General features: G+C 33.5%; 1 protein-coding gene across 14 annotated transcripts in view; it reads right to left on the bottom strand.

Annotated features, from left to right (window-relative positions):
- Nucleotides 1-2,636: 2,636 nt before the first annotated feature.
- Nucleotides 2,637-22,496, bottom strand: part of OXR1 (oxidation resistance 1) — a 445,002-nt gene continuing 425,142 nt past the window's right edge. For 11 of the 14 annotated variants that reach the window (XM_019467866.2, XM_019467864.2, XM_019467869.2 and 8 more), the window contains 6 exons: nucleotides 13,632-13,712; nucleotides 11,691-11,816; nucleotides 10,792-10,944; nucleotides 8,448-8,543; nucleotides 6,438-6,511; nucleotides 2,637-4,546 (listed from right to left, as the gene is read on the bottom strand). In XM_019467866.2, the coding sequence (XP_019323411.2) occupies nucleotides 4,411-4,546; nucleotides 6,438-6,511; nucleotides 8,448-8,543; nucleotides 10,792-10,944; nucleotides 11,691-11,816; nucleotides 13,632-13,712 (666 nt within the window). In that variant the 3' untranslated portion in view covers nucleotides 2,637-4,410. The remainder of the gene's footprint in view (nucleotides 4,547-6,437; nucleotides 6,512-8,447; nucleotides 8,544-10,791; nucleotides 10,945-11,690; nucleotides 11,817-13,631; nucleotides 13,713-22,496) is intronic. The other 3 variants (XM_019467871.2, XM_019467872.2, XM_019467880.2) reach the window with 1 other exon arrangement.

The raw sequence follows: 22,496 nt of genomic DNA, 5'->3' as shown, positions 1-22,496 counted from the left end.
CATGAAGATATTCTCCTGTGTTTTTAAAACTAATAGCTCTACTATTTACCTTTCCCATTTAGATTTACAATCTGTAAGTAACTTTTGCATGTGGTGTGAGATGGGTCAAGATTGTTTGTTCCATACAGATATCCAATTAACTGAGCACCATTTATTGAAAAGACTGTCCTCTCCAGCAAGCAACAGTGTCTTTTCAAAAAAAATCAGTTCGTTTCTGGACTCTTGATTTTGATTCTTTTCTCTAAATCCTTTTACTAATACCACATTGTCTTATCCAGCTTTTTAACAGATCTGATATTCAAGATCACAGCCTCATTCTTCAATGCTGCCTTATTCTGTCTCTAAATTTCCATATAAATTATAGAAATCAGCTTAATTTCCAAAAATAAACCTGGCTGAGAATTTCATTGCCAACATAGATTGATTTTGTAGAACTGACATCTTTCAATATTGTCTTCCTATCATGAATATGGCATAGCCTTCCAACTTATCTTCTGTTGTTATATATCCAGTATTTTCAATGGTATTACAAATGGTAATATTTTAAGTTTCATTTTCTAATTGTTGGTTGTATATGAAAAATGGAAGGTTTTTATATTGAACTTAGTAACCTTGCTTAAATCAACTAATGAATTCAAATGGTTTGATCTTTTTGGAATTTTCCATGCCCACAATGATGTCATACACAAATGACATTTAAAGTTCTTCCTTCCCAATCCTCATGCCTCTTCTCTTTGTTGCTTTTTCACTGGCTGAAACTTCCAGAACAATGTTGAATAGAAGCGATGATAGCAGTTATCATTGTCAGGTTTCCTATCTCTGGGAGGAAACTTTTAAAAAATCACCATTACAGATCATGCTTCCTGTACATTTTCCAAAAATAATCTTATCAGATTAAGGAAGAGCCCCTCTTTCCTAGTTCACCAAGTTTTAATCATAGACTGGCACTGAAATTAATCAAAAGCTTCGTTTCTATGGAGATGGTCATGAGACTTTTTTTTCTATAAATGTGGTAAATTGGTGTTTTAAAATGTTAACTGCTCTTGCTTTCCTGGAATAAACTTGATTTGGTTATATTATTCTTTTATATATGGCTGATTTTGATCTGTGGTTATTTTATGTAGGATTTTATATGTGTTCAAATGAGACTGTTTTATAACTATTTTCTTGTAAGGATTGTAAAGTTTTGGTATCAAGGTCACACTGGTCTCAAAAGGCAGTATCAGAAAGTCTCTCTTTTCTCAATACCTTGGGAAGAGTTCATCTAATACTGACACTTTTTTTTCCCTTTAAATACTTACAAGAATTACCCAGTGGAACCATATGGGCATAGGGCATGGTTTTTCTTTTGTGGATTTTTTTTTTTTTTTTTTTTTAATTAACAGATTCAATTTCTACAATACAAAACCTGTGTTTCTTCTTGGGTCAGGTTTAGCAAACTGTTTCCCAAAATGTTTTTAATCTACACTGTCAAGTTTACTGATACAAAGTTGTCCACAGTATGCTCTCTCTTTGAAGTCTAGAGGCTTTAAATTCTTAACAATGGTAATTTTTTCTCATCTTGCTAGAGGTTTATTAGTCTTAGTCTCAGATTTTGTCTTATATACTTGTTTAAATTTTATTGAGTTCTGCTATCTTTAGTTTGTCCTCCCTTCTATTTTCATTAGGTTTAATTTCTTGTTCTTCTAGCTTCTAGAGATGGAAGGAAACTTCGAGTCTTGTCTTCTGCCTATCCCTTAATATTACTATAGCCCCAAGAATTTATCTCAAGAATTCTCTCCAGTCAGTCTATAATCTCCAAGGGTGTTTTATTCATACATTATGGCTTCAACATACCTGTATGTCGTTGATTTTAAAATCTTTTTATGAGAACCAAATATTAACACTCCCCATCAGCTCTCTGATTTCTCATAACCAATCTAAGTTCCCTGTCTGCTGCTTCTTTCTCTTCTTTGTACATCACTCCTATCAATGGATGATATGCCCAGTTGCTGTAAGTAAAATACCTGAGAGCTAGCCTTACCTCTTTCTGACATACAATGACAAAATCATATTAAACTAATTCCTAGATCCACGCCTTTTTTTTTTTTTTTTTCCATGCATCCTTCTTGATTGCCATTGCTATAATTCTTATTCAGGCCTCATCATTTTTTCTCTGGACTTCGTAACAGGCTTATTGGTCTCCTTGTCTCTAGTTTTTCTCTCTATAAATCTAATTTTCAGAGACCTTTCTAAAGTGTAAACTTGATTGTGTCATTCCTCCACTCATATTTTCTTAGTTGCTCCTATGAGATAAAAAAACAAAATCTAAATTCTTGGAGTTGCACACAACAGAACTCTTATGGCATTAGTCTTACCTTGCTATGCACTCCCCACCAAAAGAGAAAACATAATTTAAAAATATCAAATGACTTACACTTCTTCACATGTCAAGTGCCCTCTCACTTCTTCATTTTTTAAACTATGCTGTTCTCTCTACTAAATGCATCCTTCTATCACTATTACCATTACCACTGTCACTACCACCACCCCAAGCTGCTAGAAGCAGGTTTTACACATGAACCACAGCAGTATGTTTAATCAAAGATTCCTTAGATATGAAAGCAACTTGATTATTCAATAAATCCAAACTCGAATTTGTATTTATGTATTTAATTTTATTTGGTATACACCACTATGACCTTATTATAATTGAAATCCAATACAGGATTTTCTTTTTTTAAATGATTAGTCAACTCCACAAAGACAATAATACTGCTGTGGAAGACCAAGGGAGAAAACGATATATTTATTTACAATTCTCTATACTGTAAACATTTAATCTATATACTGTTACTAACTTATGAGAGAGCTTTACATACACAAGAAAATGATGCCCACATTTCTATTCATATTCAGCGATAGCATATTAAATAGATCAGATTTTCTTTCCCATTAGTATTATGCTTTCTTTAGATAATTATCTAAACTTTCAAAAGATCTAAATATATTCAAGTCCTATACAACTAAAACTACTAAAGCCAACATATTTGGCTTATAATTTCCTTTTTAGAATAATTTAAAGTGCTATAAGCAACCTGGCAATCGACACTTTCTATAAGAACAAAACTACCTTTAAACATTAATTTACAAGATAATATACAAGGTTTATCTGGAATAGCTGAAATTTCAGCACAAGGTCACTGTCACATGTATAACAGCAGGATTTTTTTTTTTTTGCATAACATGAAGCTTTGAAATTAACTGATGAATGACCGCCACAATGGCATATTATTGGTTTCCTACAAAAGAGGATAAGAACTACTAGTATATTCTATCTTTTTTTTTTTTTTTTGAGGTCACTTGACAGTAAATTTGCATATTCAACAAGTCTACTGAGTTACAATATTGTCTACTATAATCATTGCCCTTTTATAACAGCAAATGCTAATGGTAGTTAATAACATATACCACTCAGAAAAACACACTTTTTTTTCCATTTGAACAAGAACCTATATTTTGGGAGGTGGTGTGCAACAAGGCTAAAACAATGGAACTATAAAACAGTATATCTGACACAATATGTTGAAGGAATATGCATCTGTTTCATAGTTTTTGTACTTATAATGCCCTGCTAAGCTACAAATATGCAAATAGTATATTTTCTTGCTTGATATATTAAATCCAGTAGAATCATCAAGTTCTCATTCTCCTTTGTATTTTATAACTTTTCATCAGATAATTCAATCATGAAAGCATATGCCCAAACCTGCAGATCATGTGCATTGTGGTCTATCACAATCAGAATTCTCCTCAAATTTCATTTTTATTAAAATGAAATTGAGAATACCTGCAAAATTAATAAAGAGAATGCTGTAGTAGTGTGAATTAAAATTAGAACTCAGTGGTTTATGGAATATGCATAATTTTGGCATGTGTTCTTTTTTCCTTCATAAGGATGACTAAGTTGAGCATGTCCAAAAGTCACCTGTGCCAATGTCACAGATATATCTCACAGCATTATCTAATCTTCATTCTCTCAATGCTCCAATTAGACTCCTCTAGTAAAACAATCAACATAGTTTTAAAAACAATAAACCAAAATAGGTCCAAAAAAAGCACCATCCTATTAGGAGACTGAGATAACACGGATGGTAGATGAGGTGGTCACTATGATCAAAATGCTGCCAAAATTCTGACAAAACCCAAGCTGTTATACTGTGTGGACCCACATCATGGTCTAAACCTGAAAAACCCTGGGACAGAAACATGATTTTAAAAATAAATTCCAAAATTAGAGCTGTAATAAATGGTGATACAATTAATTTTAAAGCACGAGTGACATGTTACGTTGTATTGCTTCTTGAACTTTCCAAACAATGCTTGTCCATGTCAGGTTTGGGCCAATATCCTGCTAAGACAGCATTACATTTATTCAAAAGCCCAGATTTCAATGTCTTGGATAAAGAAATCTTCCTTCTTAGAAAGTGTATGATTCCCAAATGTTTTACAAGAATGGCTTCTTCCATGGTAGAGATCTCCATCAAGCCAAAGGGCAAATTCTCCCCTGCAATATATAAAAGAAAATAGTTTTAACAATAATCTCTTAATACTTATGCCCTAAGTTATACAATAATTACCGCAGAGGTTGTAAAATAATAATTTAAATGAGACGTTTCAATATTCAACAACTCTAAGACCATCAATTTCTTAAAACACTTTCATACTCCTTTCCACACTGGTACAAGGCAATTTTGTTTTGTTCACATCCTATTATAAAATCACTTACTATACAGATCAAGTAATAAAACGAATCCTCTAAAATTAACTTCACATAGAATCAGCTTTTTAAGACACGTGCCTCTCTTTCTTTGCCTGGTACTATGCGTTTCTCTTTGCTATATAGTTTTAATGTATTTGACGTAAGTTAAATATTTAACATGAATACTCCCTATCATCTAACATAAAATGTGTGGTTAATGTTGAGAGTTCAGTCTCCAATTCACAGCTGAGGAAACTTTAGACTTGAGTTTGCTCAAGGTCCCATGGGTGATATATGTTGAAACCAGAATCCAAATCAGGTCAGTCTAACTCCAAAGCCTGCATTTAAGTCCACCATGTCATGATTTAGATTTCTTTGGGGCTCCTGTTTGAAATTCTGGTGTACCAAGTCCCTGTAGCTCCAGGTTTCTGAGCCCGTACTCTCCTTCTCTAAAGAGTGTAAACTTGTCTTAATTTGTTACCAAATGACTCAGTGTTTACTTTAGCTTGTTGTAATCATGTGGAATAATCAAAATCAAGTTCTAGCAAAAATCTAATGATATTATGTTATTTTCAAAGATTGGAGGCACCCTTAGCAGCTTTAAAATATCAGCCATTTGCTTGTAAGGCCTTCCTGGAGAGCTAACTGAATCACATTAAGACTACCCTTTGGGGTGGGGCTGAATGACTGCCTGCACTCAACCAAAAAAAAAAAAAAAAAAGTGCAACTGGAACATATAAACATACGTTGATGCAACAACTAAAAATAACATGGTTTTTAGTTACCTGGTTATGTCCTTCAGAGAAGGCTATGATAACCATGGTTATTTTTTAATCACTGAAATCCTGTCTTCCAAATACCTATCTATAGAGAAGTTGTAAGAGAATTTATTTGAACCACTCAGGATAATGAATATTCTTACAGGCTAACAAGATTCTGCAGCCTGAATAAATTATTATTATATATTCTCAGCTGTGCAAAACAAATAAATAGTACTTTATGTTTGGGAATTAATTAGCATACTTTATGTCTGATCCTGAAGGACAGAGAGAAATACCAAAGGAAGGAGCTGGCGTTTGCTACTAAGCACTATCCGAAAAGTCTAGGCCTGGAGGAAGAGCAAGCGACCTTCAAAAACACTGTAAAGACTGAATGAAGGTGGGATCCCAGAATAAGTAAACAGAAGTTCTCACAGTGCTTGCTACGCAAAAGAATCAAATCAAATAACTGACTGACTCATACTGTTAAAAACAAAACGAGTAAGAAAACAAATCCTGAAAATCTGGAGGAATTTCACAAATATTTTGTAGGAGAACAAATTTCTACTATTCTCTGACGTATTAATCCAAATAGTCTCCAGGGTAGAAGAAAACATTGGAACTTTTTTTATACATTGGGAGAAACAACATACCATGTTTTTTTTGTTTTCGTTTTTTAATCTGAGAAAGTCTAAGGTATTTCACTTTCAAATACCAAGGAGGGAATCAACTAAACAGCATTTTAAACTGAATAAACAAATATTTTATCAATAGCTTCAAATACTACTTAAGCACCTTCTTGTAAATATATTTTCTTAGTCATAATATACAGACTATGCTCTAATCCCAAAACGTTCCAAAGATAATGGATTTGATAAATAACACAAATGAATAAAGTTTCTTTAAAAATCTCATGGTAAAATGTTCACAAGACTTACCCTCCACCACCAAAAGCTAGTGAATCCATGTCTCCTTTGATAAAAAACATATTATCTCCTGTCCACTTAAAGACCTACGTAAATAAAAAGAAAGCTTTAAATATGTGGATGAAAATGGTGACTATACAGAGTTAGTTCTCCTAAACCCCAAATAATTAACAAAGCCTAGACTGACAGTAAGAAGAATAATAACAAGAACAGAAAATTGGGCAGAAGGGCCCGGTGCTTTGGGCTTCAGTGTTCATAGGACTAAATTTAAAAGCACATAATCTTCATTTCTAATTCCTCAAATCATATTATCTCTTTACACATACTTCTCTTTTCTATGTGTCCATCAAGAATCGGATGGTTATCGAAAAAAGCTGAAGTAGAAAAATCAGTTAAGAAAAACTGATTAAGATGCCATTAACTTCTTTTAAAATTCATTTTGAGAGAGACAGCAAGCAAGCATGGGCAGGGGAGTAGCAAAGAGAAAGAATCCAAAGCAGGCTCTGTGCTATCAGTGCAGAGCCTGACTTGAGGCTCAATCTCATGAATCTAACTGTGAGATCACAACCTAAGCCAAAATCAAGCGTTGGGACACTTAACCAACTGAGTCACCCTGGCGTCCTTAGATGCCATTAACTTTTATTTAAACATTAAAACAAATGTACATTAATTTGATAATACTATGATACAAGGCCAAGGTCTTTTTTTTGGATACAGATTTGCCTACCATCACTCTTATATAAGCCCATTACATATGTTTATGATTTCTAGTTTCAATTTTATTTATTTATTTTGAGAGAGAGCATGTGAGGGAGGGGAAGAGAGAGGGGGAGACAGAGAATCCCAAGCAGGCTCCATGCTGTCAGTGTGGAGCCTGATGTGGGGCTCGATTCCATGAACCATGAGATTATGACCTAAGTCAAAATCAAGAGTCAGATGCTTAACAGACTGAGCCTCCCAGTTGCCTCTCTAGTTTCAATTTTTTTTAAGAGCAGTAAGAACATAAAAACACTTAAGAAATCTGAGGGGAAAATTTCCAGATGTCGATATTCTTAAATATTTTTTAATAAATAAACTTTCATGTGACTTTTACCTAAACTTAACACAACAGCAATTTCTAGTATGTCACCTTTATCAAGTTTTTCCTAACTATTTATTACAGTTTTGACTTTAACATTCACTTTTTCATAGTTCTGTAACATCTAATTAATTATATTATTATTATCAGGTAGAAACAGCATAAAAAGATTTGAGAACAAGCATAAGTGAACCTTAAAAAAATCTGTAACAACTATAAGCTTCCAGGTAGCTGTAGGCATCGGTTGGTATGACGGAATGGAAGCATGGGTTAATCACACCCTTTCTATTTTGTTCATTATTAAAAATGTTTCTAAAGACCACTTTTTTTTTTTTTAATCAGCTGTGTTGGTTACCTTTTTCAAGATTATAATTTCATCTGTTAGGAAAGGTTTGACATGAACTTTATTTAATGACCTAAGATGCTACAATTGTATGCAATGTTTTAAGCACTCAACATATTCACTAAAATTCATGTATATCTTTACATTTTAGACCTTACTGGCATTGGAATGCATTCAATTTAAGTTACTCAAGCCATAATAATGAAAAAGAAGTCATGTAATCACTTTTGATTTAAAATCAAATTATATTTTAAGTTTTTAATACATACACCATGAAACTTAGTCATTTAGAAGTTTTTAAGAATTTCACAACGGCAATTCAGAATAGTAACAATGATGTATATACATAGTCCTTACTGAGACTATGATGTGTGTTGGGCACTATGCCAAGTGTTGTATGTATGACTCTCATTAAATTTTCAAACCATCCTGTTACATTTTATGATCCCCATTCTATCTATGGATAGGTGAACCTCAAATGGTCAAAAAGTGCTGTTATATTTATTTAGTAAAAGGCAGAGATGAGAGTCAAATGCAAGTGTGTACGACTCCAAGGTGCATGTTCTTTTTATACACTGAATATTGGAATAATTGTCCTTACCTCAAACTCTGGACAGAATGTAAAAACAAAGGTCTCTCCAGTACCATAAAAGCCATCACTCACTTTAAATGGCTCAGATGCTAATGCACCAAAGACCTAAGGATTAAAAAAAGGCATGTTCAATGACACGATTATTAAATTTGTTTCATTAAGCATGATTTCATTATTTATGTTTAAGTAAAATGCAAAAAAAAAAAAAAACAACCCAGAAATGTAATATAGTTTTTATCTATTTCTACTTAAAAAGGGAAACATGATCAGCTGTTACAAAATTTGCATTATTGCCAAGTACAAAGCATATCAGCTTCTCAATAGGAAATTTTTCCTAGTTTTGAAATCTTAAAAAGATGCTTATAATAACAATTAAAAAATCTTAAAAAGTGATTATCATATTTCAGGAGAACTTACATGCACGATACATGTACAATAAGGATAACACAATTCAGTGGTATTACATATAGCACTTAGGAAGGCAAAAACCCTTCAGTACAGGTAAACATTCTGCTACTCACAAGGTATGCTACTTTTGTCTTCATCAGGCCATAAATTCCATGAAGGAAGGCCCTGGGTCTGAATTGCTTGGACCTGTAATGCTATGCTGCTCTTACACAGTACAAGACACATAGTAAAATAACCTAAAAAAAGAATGAGTGAATAGGAAACCTGGACAAGTAATTTCAGTGCTCTGGGTCTAAGTTTCCACATCATAAAATGGGAAGGTAGAGAGTTTTATGGATGATTTCTTTAAAAAAAAAAAATTTATTTTGAGAGAGAGAGAGAGAGATAGGTAGTACACATGTGCAAGCAGGGGAGGGGCGGAGAGAGAAGGAGAGAGAATCCTAAGCAGGATCTGCTCTGTCAGCCCTGAGCCAGACGTGGGGCTTGATCTAACAAACCACAACATAGTGACCTAAGCCGAAATCAAGAGTCGGATGCTTAACCGACTGAGCCACCCAGGCACCCATTTATAGGTGATTTCTATAGTCACTGTCTCCCCTGATAATCTTTTACAGTCTTAATTTAAAAAAAATTTGTTTTTTTACATTTATTTATTTTTAAGAGACAGAGAGAGACAGAGCATAAGTGGGGGAGGGGCAGAGAAAGAAGAACACACAGAATCCGAAGCAGGCTCCAGGATCTGAGCTGACAGCACAGAGCCTGACGCGGGGTTTGAACTCACAAACTGTGAGATCATGACCTGAGCCGAAGTCGGATGCTCAACCGACTGAGCCACCCAGGCGCCCCTACAGTCTTAATTTTTAAAACAGACTTTCTTATTGAAAGGTGTACATTATACAAATATAAACACACAGCTCAACATGGAATTGTCACAAAGCAAAGTCCCATTTAACTTCTTCATTTAGACCAAGAAACAGAACATAAGCACTTCACAAGGTGTGTTTGTGCCTCCTGTGCAGTACCACCCCCATTGCCCAAAGGAAGCTACTAGCCTGAATACCACAGATTTGTTTGGTCCATTTATGAACTTTCTTTAAATGGAATAATAAGAACATTACTCTTCAGTGTCTGATTCTTAACTCATTATGTTTGTGATACTCATCTATGCTACGGCAGGTAGTAATAGTTCATTTTCATGCTGCAATTACCTTTCATTGGGTGTATAACTTTGGGGAAGTTGATGAAATTCTTTTAGTCATAGTTAACTTTTCTTTAAAACTGTGATGATAAAAGTATCAATCTCCTAGGGCTCTGATGACTAAGTAAGACAATGCATATCAAGTGATTAATCAAGTGTGCATAAAAGCACAATTAAGGGGTCAGTAGTAGTGCCTTGTTTTTTAAATTAATATTGCTATTTCATCCTCTCATTGTTCTCCAATCCTAGTAATTGACCCCTTGCTATTTCAGGAACAAACCAGTATTTCTCTTGCTTATCTATGGTCTTGTTCTTGGTATCATCCTCACACAATTATCTTCAATTTTCAAAAGTTTACCTATGCTTCAAGAAGACTGTGTCAATTTTCACCCTTTCCACAAACTTCATTCTTATCTTGTCCAAATAGATATGAACAACCCTTACTCTACACACTCCTTTTGCTTTCTCTAGGTTCTTACTACACGTGGCATCATATTTTGCTTGTCCAAGGAGATACTGGTATATTTACATGTTCTTTTCTACCAGACTATAATCCCTTTAACTATTTGTGCTCATATCTATCCTCTGTAGCACTCAGCAATGCCTTGTATATTAGAAGTATTCAATAATTATCAGTTAAACTCAATAAAATGTACTAATAAAAGTTATTTTTATAAAAAATATTAAAAGTTACTATTATTATAATCTCTTAAAGGGTAAGGTGTCTACGTAGTGACTTTTTCATACCTGCCCATCACTGTCTTTAATCACCATCAGCACTGGGGTGTCTAAACCTGTCATTGTTCGATAAAGGGTCTTCAAGCTTGTGCCATGCTTCCCGGTGCCATAAACAAGAGTCCATGGATAGCCAATTGTTCTTGGTGGAAGATGCTTGGTAAGCTTTGAAAATTAAAACATTAACATTTAACTTGCTAACTAATTGTCAATGTTCAGAATACTAATGCCAGCTGCAATTTCATGGTACTTCATAAAAAGTAGGCTACAAAAATAAACAGTATATCCTCAAAGACTCAGAGATGTTTGAAGAATAACTATGTATTTCTCAGCATGAAATATTAACTGTCGCCAGGAACGGACAAGGATTAGAAGAGAGACAAGAAACAGGGATTACTTATTGTTTGTGCCCTCTGTATTAAAAAAAAAAGTTCTAAATGGACTATTAGCTTAATTATTAATAACCTCTCAAATAACAGGCTCTAGAGACAGACTATTGGAGATAGAAATCAAACTTCAACATTTTATAGCTGTGTGACTCTGGACAAGTTACTAAATCTCTTTATGCTTACATGTCTTCACGTATAAAATGTACACAGTAAGAGTATCCAACTTGTATAGGTGCTGCAAACAATTATAGGAGATAATCACAGAAAGCAATTAACTAGTGCACAATCTGAAATTAAATTTTGGCTATTACAGTGCCTCATCTAAATTGCTACTGTTTATTTTAATGTCTGCTCCTAATATCTTCTATTACACTAGCTGCTATATTTTGTTTACATTTTCTTCCTGGGAAAGGAAGACTAATAGCAATAACCCTGCTTCTTTAGTTTTGAAAACAACTGAAAAGAGGCTCCTTCACTCTATAGGTATATAACCAGAAATGCACATATGTGGGTACGTCATACCTTTTCAATTTGATCTGGCAGTAAGAGTTCACTGGGATCACTTAGGTTTGGTCGAAAAGATTCAGACTCCAGGTCTGCTTTCACTGGAGCAATCTGCTTTGAACTTATGTCTTCTCTTGTAGTAATCTAAAGAAGTAAACAGCAGCAGCATGTTAATATAAAATTACAACATGCATTAAAAAATTTCTGCCTTTTGAGAAAAATAAAACTTTGCACCTTAAAAATGGGGGCTAAAACTTTAATTTAGGATTTTAGAAGGCAAAGGATGCTCCATGTAATAACAATGGCATACCCAATGTAGAAAAGGATTTTTTTTAACTATAAGCAGATATTTTCTCATCTACCCTATGATGGATAGATAATGATTAACATCCATATTTCTGTGTAAAATGAAAAGTCACATGCACACTTTAATTTTGCTACTGAAGGGCAAAAGTGAATAAGCTAGCTTGCTATTAATCTATGCTACTTAAAATAAGTGGGATTTTTTTTTCCATGGCAAACATAAAGTTTGTCAAAAGTAATTAAGGAAGCTTTCTGGGTGCCAAAATTTTAAAGAATAGTACAAGAAAAAATATAACTTTTTATCAGTATGTGTGAATGCATGGATTTATTCACTTCATTGACAAAGTTACCATTATTTTTAAAATTGTCTCATTTTCACTTTCTAAACACTGCTTTTTAAATCTAGTTTTACCGCACAATAAATTTACAAGTTTTTTCATAACCGTATTTTAAAATTAGATGAATTTGATGCATTACAAAAGAATATATGCTTTTGCTTGATGGACAAGAGCTGATATTCTTAAAATGATAAAAATGTTGATTAACTCAAAGCAAACTCCTCTACAATTTATTCTGTTGACACTTTTTCATATTAATTTTAATATATAAAACACAGTAACATTAGAAAATAAAAGATATAAACCATAATTATTACTGATGAAAATTTTAAATTGAAAACAGAATTCTTTTGGAGCAGATAACTAAAATGCAGCAATGCACAGCGACTGTGATTCCATTAAGAATGAAATCTTGCTAAATTATTTTGTTCCTTTTAGATTTCTTACCAAACCTAAATAGCGTATATTTTCAACCAATACATGTCCTAGCACTGTATTGTTTTTTGATGAGAAGTTAAATTATATTAAATCTTTCACATCATCATGTTTTACCCTTATTTTAATGATGATGTGAAAAGTTTTAAAAAATCCAAAGCAGCATGAGAAGCATTAAAAAAGAAAAAAACTCAGTAGTTCTAGCACAGCCATGAAAGTATATTTCGTTAAGAAGAAAGCACACAATAATACACAAAACTGAAAAATGAGTTCAATTGTATCACTCTCTTGTTTATAAAAAAAATCACAAAGATTAATTCATGGAACTTTAAAAAATTTATCTAGTTCTGATGCCAAGAGTATACTATTCCAAAGTATTTCTAATACCAACCAGCAGTTCTTCAAGAAAAACAATTTATCTCATTAAAATATTTGATGTGGGGTTGATACAACTGAAATAGACTTGAGGAAGAGAAAATACTTAAGCTTTGCTATTCATTAAAGGTTTTTAAATTTTCCAATAGTACCTCATCTTTCAGATTCTGTTTAATAAAGATTCAATCTCAAACCCAAAACATTCTTCCAATGTTAAAACTAAATGAACACTCCTCATTGCTCTAAGAAACACAGAGTAGTAAGAACAGTTCTACAGTGACAGAAAATTCCTCTGAATGTTTTTAAAGTGAAAAGATGACAGAAAAGATAATCCTAAAGCTCTTCAAGACAAAACTATACTCTTTAATACAAAAAGGAATTTTCTGATGGGTTATTTTAGTGCTGCAGTCAAAACAAATCCTTTAAAAATGGGATTTGCCCTGACGAAAGACACTAAAAACAGGGAGTGTTCAATCTCCGGAGGGGTTTAAACTACTGAATGGGGCACCTGGAGACGTCTGCAGAGTGTGCGCAGTTCTTCAGTATTTAGAGCATCGATCCTGCGGTGATACTCAGCCACTGACACTACCTGAATATGGAAACAGGAAGACAATAATTCCACTGACAGTTGAGAAAAATAGCCAAAACAAAACAAACAAAAAAAAAAAAATGGAGAAATTTAAATGGAGAAAGAGAATTGTAATCAGGGTTTCTTTCCCCACTCCATGCTGAAAATCCAGAAGATTTCTGTATCAAACTACAGCGAAGTACACGAGTGGGTTTAAAACCACTACGTCCAACTGGTTCACAATATAAGATTTACGAACTGCTTCATATAGACAGAATTTGAGTAAAAAGAATTATAGTTGCTTATAAAGGAAACACTACAGAAAACAACATGCTTTGCTAACATCGAAGATAACATAAATCATAATGGTGGGTATCTTACAAAGAAAATAGTAACTTCAACTTTCCCCTCCAAATCAGTTTAGCTCAAACATGTATCCTAATGGTATGCTGGAAGAATTTCTTCTAGGCAAAGTAAGAAACATACTTATCCTATATGATCTGTATCAGAAAAAAGGGGGAGTGAGAATAAGATATGAAGCACATTTAAAAACCTAAGGCAGTAAGAAAAATAAGATCCAGAAAGTAAAAATTAGATTTTCCAAAGTGTACCTAATCAACAGTATCTTCTCAGTCATGTCTACTTCTGTCCTTCACATGATTGTTTTCAGTTTTTGTCTTTCCTCTATATTATTTCTTTATGGTTGGTACTGCAGAAGCTATTTGTGACTAAAGCTTAATGACATCCCTACATTCTAAATTTCTAAGAAAATCTCTTTATCTTCTATAATTGCCTAGACCAGTCTCTTGAATAATGAATTAGAAAGCCATATATGACAGATGAACATTATTACAAAAAGTTCACAAAAATGACAAGTTCTCTCCGGTTAACACAACAGATACAGCTTTCTCAGACCATTACATAATTCCCAAAACAGAAACCATAATATAGTGAACTCTGGTGGTGTCATACATATGGGCTAACTCTCCTGAGCTACGACAGATTCCTCTTGTGATCAATGCCGTTTAGCCACTGACCCATAAAGAGTTTAGACGTCTAACCTAGGTCTTAAAAAGCTCTTATGCTAGCCAACCAAAATAAATTAGCCACCAGTACACATCAAAGTAACTCTGAAGAGTTATGTAAACCTGTGGAAAGCCATGAAAGAGATGAAAATAGTAAAAAGGAAAAGAAGCTGGACTTCTGTTTTGGCACTGTATTGACTTTTATAAAGCAACAATGTGTGCCATAAGAAACCCCAAATGGGTATGATCTCCAGCCCTGGAGGATCAGATGGATCTGGGTTCCGGCCCTTCTTTATCTATTTTTCCATAAAACATGGAAATAAAAAGACCACATACAAAATAAGTCTTTTTTATGAAATAAAAAGATAAAATAAAATGCATATATAAAGGACTGAGTAGATAGAGAACAAACTATTGGTTGATGGAGGGAGGTGGGTGAAAGTTGGGTTACATGGGTACTAAGGACGGCACTTGTCACAATGAGCACTGGGTGTTGTATGTAAGAGATGAATCACTGAATTCTTCTCCTGAAACCAACACTGCACTATATGTTAACTAAAATTTAAATTAAAATAAGAAGGAAAAAATTAAAATGAAAAATGAAAAAAAAAATAAATGCAGTATGGGATCCTGGAATAGAAAGGGGATATTAAGTGAACATCTGGTGAAATTTGAATAAAGCTTATGGTTTAGTTAAAAAAAAAAAAAATGGACAGAACTTTTAAAAGGCTTAAATTAATGGAGGGATATACTATGTTTGTGTCTAGAATACTCAATATTGTAAATATGTGATTTTCCCTACGAGTTGGTGTATTGATGTAATGCAACCTCAAGGAAATTTAAGAACATTAAAAAACATAGCAAAGGATTGAGTACAGTGCCCAGCACATAGTAAATGATAGCTATTATTATTAATATTACTTTTACTTAATCATTTTTCACCAAGCACCCTAAGGACTAAAGAATGTCTGAAGAGTCTCTTTATGTATGTATGTTTGTATTTACTTACTTACTTGAAGTTTATTCTGAGAGAGGAAACAAGCAGGGAAGGGGCTGAGAGGGAGAGAGAGAATCCCAAGCAGGCTCCATACTGTCAGCAGAGAGCCTGACTCTGGGCTGGATCTCAAAAAATGTGAGATCATGACATGAGCCAGACCCAGGAGTCTGATGCTTAACCAACTGAACCATCCAGGTGCTCTTCCTTACTTATTTTTGGTTTTTATTTTTGATAGTAAATTATTTCAGTTTTGGGAGCTCAACTATCTTATATACTGACTACTCTGAACTTAATTTTAAATTTCAGTATTAGATATATTAAAGACCTTTCAGGGCGCCTGTGTGGCTCAGTTGGTTGTGTCCAACTTTGGCTCAGGTAATGATCTCATGGTTTGTGGGTTTGAGCCCTGCATGGGACTTTGTGTTGACAGCTCAGAGCCTGGAGCCTGCTTCAAATTCTGTCTCCCTCTCTCTCTCTGCCCCAATCCCCACTCATGCTCTCCCTCCTGCTCTGTTTCACTCTCAAAAATAAACAAACATTAAAAATATTTAAAAAAAAAAAAAGACCTTTCAATTAAGAACAAAAAAATTTTCAATAAAGATGAAAACAAACTAGGTTCTAAAAAAAAAAAAAAATCACTGCCTTGCTTTTATGTGGCCAGTAAAAAGGCATCTCTACAAAATATTCAATGGCGAATTATATTCTTCTTTTTCCCCCCACAGCATTCAATCTAATCAAGTCTCCGCGCCAGGAGTTTTCAAGTTATAGGACATACCTACTCCTCTGCATTCTTTCTACTCTTCTAGTTAACACTAATTTTACACTTATTTCTTAAAGCACCTTCCTTTACCATGTCAAATACATTTCTTCAATGGAAGGAAAATTAAATTATGCTCACAAAAGGAATCACTTATAGTCTAACTGTATCAATGTCACTGAGTTAGGGTTATCAGTGAGGGAAGCATGACTGCCATTCTAAGTATAAGCTTGTAACATGTGGTAAAGTTATAGTTTCTTTAATGTCACAAATCTACCTTTTCTGGTTCACACTTCTTTTGCAAAAAGTATTCTGGGACTTATAAACTAATCACTTCCTTAATTCTAAATATTTCCTCATGCCGTGATGAATGAAGATACATAAAACTGTCAAAAGAGTCTGTGAATTAATAAAGAAAAAAGGTCTGAAATCAAGTAAGCACAGAAACATACATCATCTCAAAATACATGAATGTAGAGATACAGATTCCTAGTATATATGATGGAACTGCAATTAGTCTTAAATTAATTTTTATCCCCTTGGTAAACCATACTCCACGTACAGAATTTATTTACCCAAAAGATTAAACCTAAGTAGAAAATGGACACATTCCTACAAAATGTCCTACATACACCCAATTATTAAGGGTGCAGAGTTGAAGAAACCAAGATCTCAATGAAAAGTGTATTCACTGTCTCACTAGAAAGTCATTTCTTGAGGAGTACAGTGTTTTGCACATACTGCTAAAACCCCCTCTATGGAAACTCAGTAGTCTGACCTGCTCTCTGCACAAGTGCTACTCTCCAGTCTTTTCAGTCTGACAAAGGACTCTCACATAGAGAAAGTGTTTCTCTAAGCATTTATTTTCACAGAATACAAATACAAAGACAGGATTAAGTCTGTCCATCTCTATTACAGAGGAACTAACAACAACCAGTACAGAACAAACGCTACAGCTAGAGAAAAGGTACAGCTGCTGTCAGTGCCACAAGTTCCTCTCCTAGACAAAAAGATCAATATTATGGTCTAACAGTCCTCCTTCCAGGATGTTCCAGTACTTCCCCATGAGATTACCCCACAAACAAACCAAAACCTCCCTTCCTCTAACTGCCCGGCAAGCTAACAAAACCTGGTAGATAACTGAATGTGCTGTTTTTATTCCCTACTTTCATTCTTTGGTGAAGGGAGATAGAGTAGAAAGAAAAATATTACCTAATCAATGCCATTTAGACTTACTTTGGTACCCAAAAATATGTTTGACAAGAAGGAACTGTAAGTTTAGGTTACAGTAGCTAACAAAAAGGGCATACAACAGCGTTCTTGATATCATATAACCTTCTGTTCTACACATATACAACAAAGTCTTTATTACAAAGTAAGACCTAGATTATGTTAAAACTTTGCTCTTTTGCCTTAAACCACTACTCTCAAAGTAACATTTTATGGGACTATAATAAATAAGGTATAAAAGATGCAAATAGAGAATCATAAATTAGAAAGCCAAAAAATAGAAGAGGAAAAAAAGATGTAATACACAATGAATTGAAAATAGAACATATTATCAAAGTTTTGATTTGAATAAATCATCTATATTTAAAGTTACTTCCTCTTACATATATTTGCAAGTGACTCCTACTAGATTTTTTGGAAGAAGGCAGATATATTCACTGTTTTTTTAATTAAAAAGAAACCTGTTAACTACTCAAAACCATTCAATTACACTGTGTGTATGCTGTTTTAGCGTTTTGGCACAATAAATATAAGAAGTGAATGTCATATAAAAGGGAATAATCTTATTTTCTACATGGTATATCAGGGGAAAAGAATACTCATCACATAATCTTGAAATATATAAATCCATCATTGGCAGTTGGGAGACTTCAAAACTCCTCTAATCAGTAATTTACAAATCCAGCTGGCAGAAAATCAGTAAGAACATAGCTGAACTGAAAAAAACCCTCAATTAACTGGATCTAACTGACATATACAGACATATACAGACTACTCATCCAACAACAACAAAACAAAACACCTTCTTCTCAAACTCACATGGAACATTCATTAAGATAGACCACATTCTGGTCCATAAAACATATGTTAACAAACAGAAATCATAAAAAGTATGCTCTCAGACCACCAAAGAATTAAACTAGACATGTGTAACAGAGAAAGAGTGGGAAAATCCACAAATACTTTTAAACCACACATTAATGCATAGTCACAAAAGTCCTGGGAGAAATTTGAGATGTTTGAAGTAGATAGAAAAAAAATTCCAAAAAGTATCAACAGTTTGGGATGTAATAAAGGCAGGAATTTAGAGGAAATTTTATAGCATAGAATGTATATGTAAGGAAAGGACAGATCTAAAATCAACAATCAGCTTCTATCTTAGGAAACTAGAAAAAGAGCAAATTAAATCTGAAGTAGAAGAAATAAATAGTGAAAAATTAGAGCAGAAATCAATGAAATTAAAAACAGAAAATCAAGAGAGAAAAATCAAGGAATCAAAAAGGCAATTCTTTGAAAAGATCAATAAAAATCGATAAACCTCTAGCTAACTAAAATAAGTGAGAGAAAAAATATATCAGAAATGTAGAGGGGCCATCACTATTGATCCCATGGACATTAATTAGAAGGATAATAAAGGAATATTATAAATGGACTCAATACCCACAAATTTGATAACCTAGATGAAATGGACCAATTCCTTGAAAGATACCAACCACCAAAACTTACAAAAGAAAAAACAGATCAATGAAGCAGGCCTATATTTATTTCTTCAAGAAACTGAATTAATATTATTAACCCTCCAAAACAGAAAGTATGAGGCCCAGTCCTAGCCAACTAAAATGAATTAGTTACCAGGAAACATCAAGATAACTCTATGAAAAGCTATGTAAACTTGTTGAAAGCTAGGAAAGACATAAGAATTTTAAAAAGGATAAACTGGACAGAGTTCCATTTGTGCCATTATTATTATATTGATTTTTGCAAAGCAACAATACATACACTATGGTAGCTGACTCTGTACTTAAGAAGAAACTCAAAGTAGTTATGATCTCTAGCTCCAGAGCATTTGGAGTGAATCCAGATGGATTCACTGATAAATTCCATCAAATATTTAAGGAAGAGATTACACTAATTATCTACAATTTCTTCCAGAAAATAGAGGCGGATTAAATATTTCCCAACTCATGACCTAAACATCTTAACAGACACCTCACTAAAGAAGATATACTGATGGCAAATAAGAATATGAAAAGATGCTCAATAGCATGTGTCCTAAGGGGAATATAAATTAAAATAATGGGATATCACAACATACCTATTGAGAATGGCTAAAATTCAAACCACTGACATCAGATGCTGGTGAGTATGTGGAGCAACAGGAATTGTCATTCACTGTTGGTACAGTGAAAAAAGGTACTGTCACTTTGGAAAACAGTCTGGTACACTGTTACAAAACAAAACATACACTTATCATACAATCCAGCAATCATGCTTCAGGGTATTTGTCCACATGAGTTGAAAACTTAGGTTCACACAAAATCTGCAAATAAAACAGCTTTTTATCACTAGTGTCAAAATCTGGAAGTAACTAAGATGTCTTTCAATAGGTAAAAGGATGAAAACAAACTGGTACATCTAGATAATGGGATATTAAGTCAGCACTAAAAATAAATGAGCTATCAAGCCATGAGAAGGCAGTGAGGAACCTTACATTATCTTACTTACTGAAAAGCCATTCTGAACGCTATATACTGTGTGATGGCAACTATATGATACTCTAGAAAAGGCAAAACAACAGAAACAGGAAAAAGATCAGTGGTTACTAAGTATTCTGGTAAAGAAGGAAAAAGAGAGGCAGTTTAGGGAACTTTTAGGGCAGTAAAACTATACTGTATCATCCTATAATGGCATATGTCATTCCACAGAATGTACAACACAAAGAATAGACCTTAAGGTGAACTGTGGACTTTGGGTGATAACAACGTACATTAGTTCACAGACTAACAAATATGCCATACCAGATGTGAATACAAGATGTGAATAATAAGAGAACTGTGTGTGTGCTGGGGGACGGAGGGGCATATGGGAACTGTCTTTCCATTCAATTATTCTGTAAACCTAAAATTGTTCCAAAAATAAAATCTATGAATTAAAAAAAAAGCAAGAGAAGGATAAGCACGAAATTCAGAGAAATGGTTACCAATCTGGGGGAGACATGAGATGAGATGAAAAAAAGACACATAGGCTGATATAACTGCATTGGTAATGCTCTGGTTCTTAAGTTGGATAGTGGGGTCACAGATACTCATTATTATGCCTCATAACTTGCATATGCAATAAATATGCTTTTCAACTACTAAGTCAAATAAACAAAAATATTCTACACTGAATATACACACATATATCTTTTAATTAGGTTGCTGACTAGAACTAGGCCGATTAATAAATTTCTTGTGAAAACGTACTACAGGTGAGCAACAAAGTATAGCACAGAAAGAACACTGGATTTGGATTGAAACCTCTGCTTTAATTTCGGTTCTGCTTTTTACTAGATTTGTAACCTTGAGCAACTGCATTTAATTGCTCCATTTCTAGTCTTTTAAACAGAAATAATAGTTTAACCACTTCAGGAGGAATAAATGATAGTATATGTAAGGCATATATAAAATAGAGACACTAAATGTACAAAATAAACGTTAATTCCCATTCCCTGATTATGTTGTGAAGATTTTGAGAGACAATACAGCTAAGAATTTAAGGGCACAGGTCAGAGCCAGAATGCCTTGACTCAAACCATAGCTCTAATCCTTACTGGTTGTAGTATGACTGCTATATGCCTCTATTTCTTAAATGGAGATGAGAGTAGCAATATTCACAATGAAGATGAAATAAAATAAATGATGTTAAGTGTTTAGAATAATACAGTGTTATTAGAAGTACAGAGTATGATAACTATTTTTCTCATAAACATGATTATTATCTTGAGTTAAGGTCACTGGAAGATTTTTACGTTTAAAGTAGCTCTTTTTAAAATTCTAGGTATGAACTAATTCTTGCAGAGATGTAAATAATTATAGGATTTTTCTCCTGTGTTTTCATACATGAAAGCATAAGTACAAAAACAATCTGTCTTGTCATATATAAGGTCTTAAACAGAAAAAAAAATGATTAAATTAATGAAGTATTGATAGAGATAAAACAATGTTGCTATATTTAATGATTTGTGACTTCAATCTGATTAAGCCTAAATTCTTATTAAAAATAGGCTTATAACATTCAGGCAAATAATAATTTATTGACAGACACAAAAAGGCAGGATACAGCATATGGTTACATCAAATATATAGCTTCAAATAAATGGTTAGAAATCAAAGCATAGGTTGTTTGTCAAAATAAACTCTAAAACAGCCTTAAAAAAAATAAAGACAGTAAGCATGCTTGATCAATATGGTTCTCACTGAAACTAAATGGTAAAGGTTTTTCATTCCATGTATCTTAGAACACATTTACCTATTAGTTATTAGTTATGTTTCTGAGCCTGAAATTAACTCATTTATAAAATGAAAATAACCTACATCTGGTTAACATGCAGAGTTACTGTAAGGTGAAATATGATACTACATAAATGAGCATTTAGAAAATCGTTCTGGTTTACATTCAAATACATCCTGGTGAGATAAGGAATGCGACAGAGTCAAGCTGTTTCTGCGTTCTATGACAGTTTAGTTCAGTGACCACTTCATACCTGTTTCCTCATCTTTAAAATGGGGAGTAATGCTGATTCTGCAAGGTTATTGTGAAGGTTAAATGAAATAATACATAAACTAGATGCAAGGGCAGAACTGAAGACCAGTGAGAAGCATGCTCTCATATCTGGCAAAACCACACATTAACTTCCTATAAGGTTAAAAACAGGAAATGGTGAGTGTGCTAATAATAATAAGTATGTGATGCACATTACAATGTCCTGTAAAATTCAAAACATCCACAATTTTGCTTGTATTTATAACAGATTA

The sequence above is a fragment of the Panthera pardus genome, unplaced genomic scaffold (genome assembly GCF_024362965.1).
Source record: "Panthera pardus isolate Hobbes unplaced genomic scaffold, ASM2436296v1 HiC_scaffold_7, whole genome shotgun sequence".
Taxonomy (NCBI): Eukaryota; Metazoa; Chordata; class Mammalia; order Carnivora; family Felidae; genus Panthera; species Panthera pardus.
This window is presented reverse-complemented; position numbering and strand designations above follow the sequence as displayed.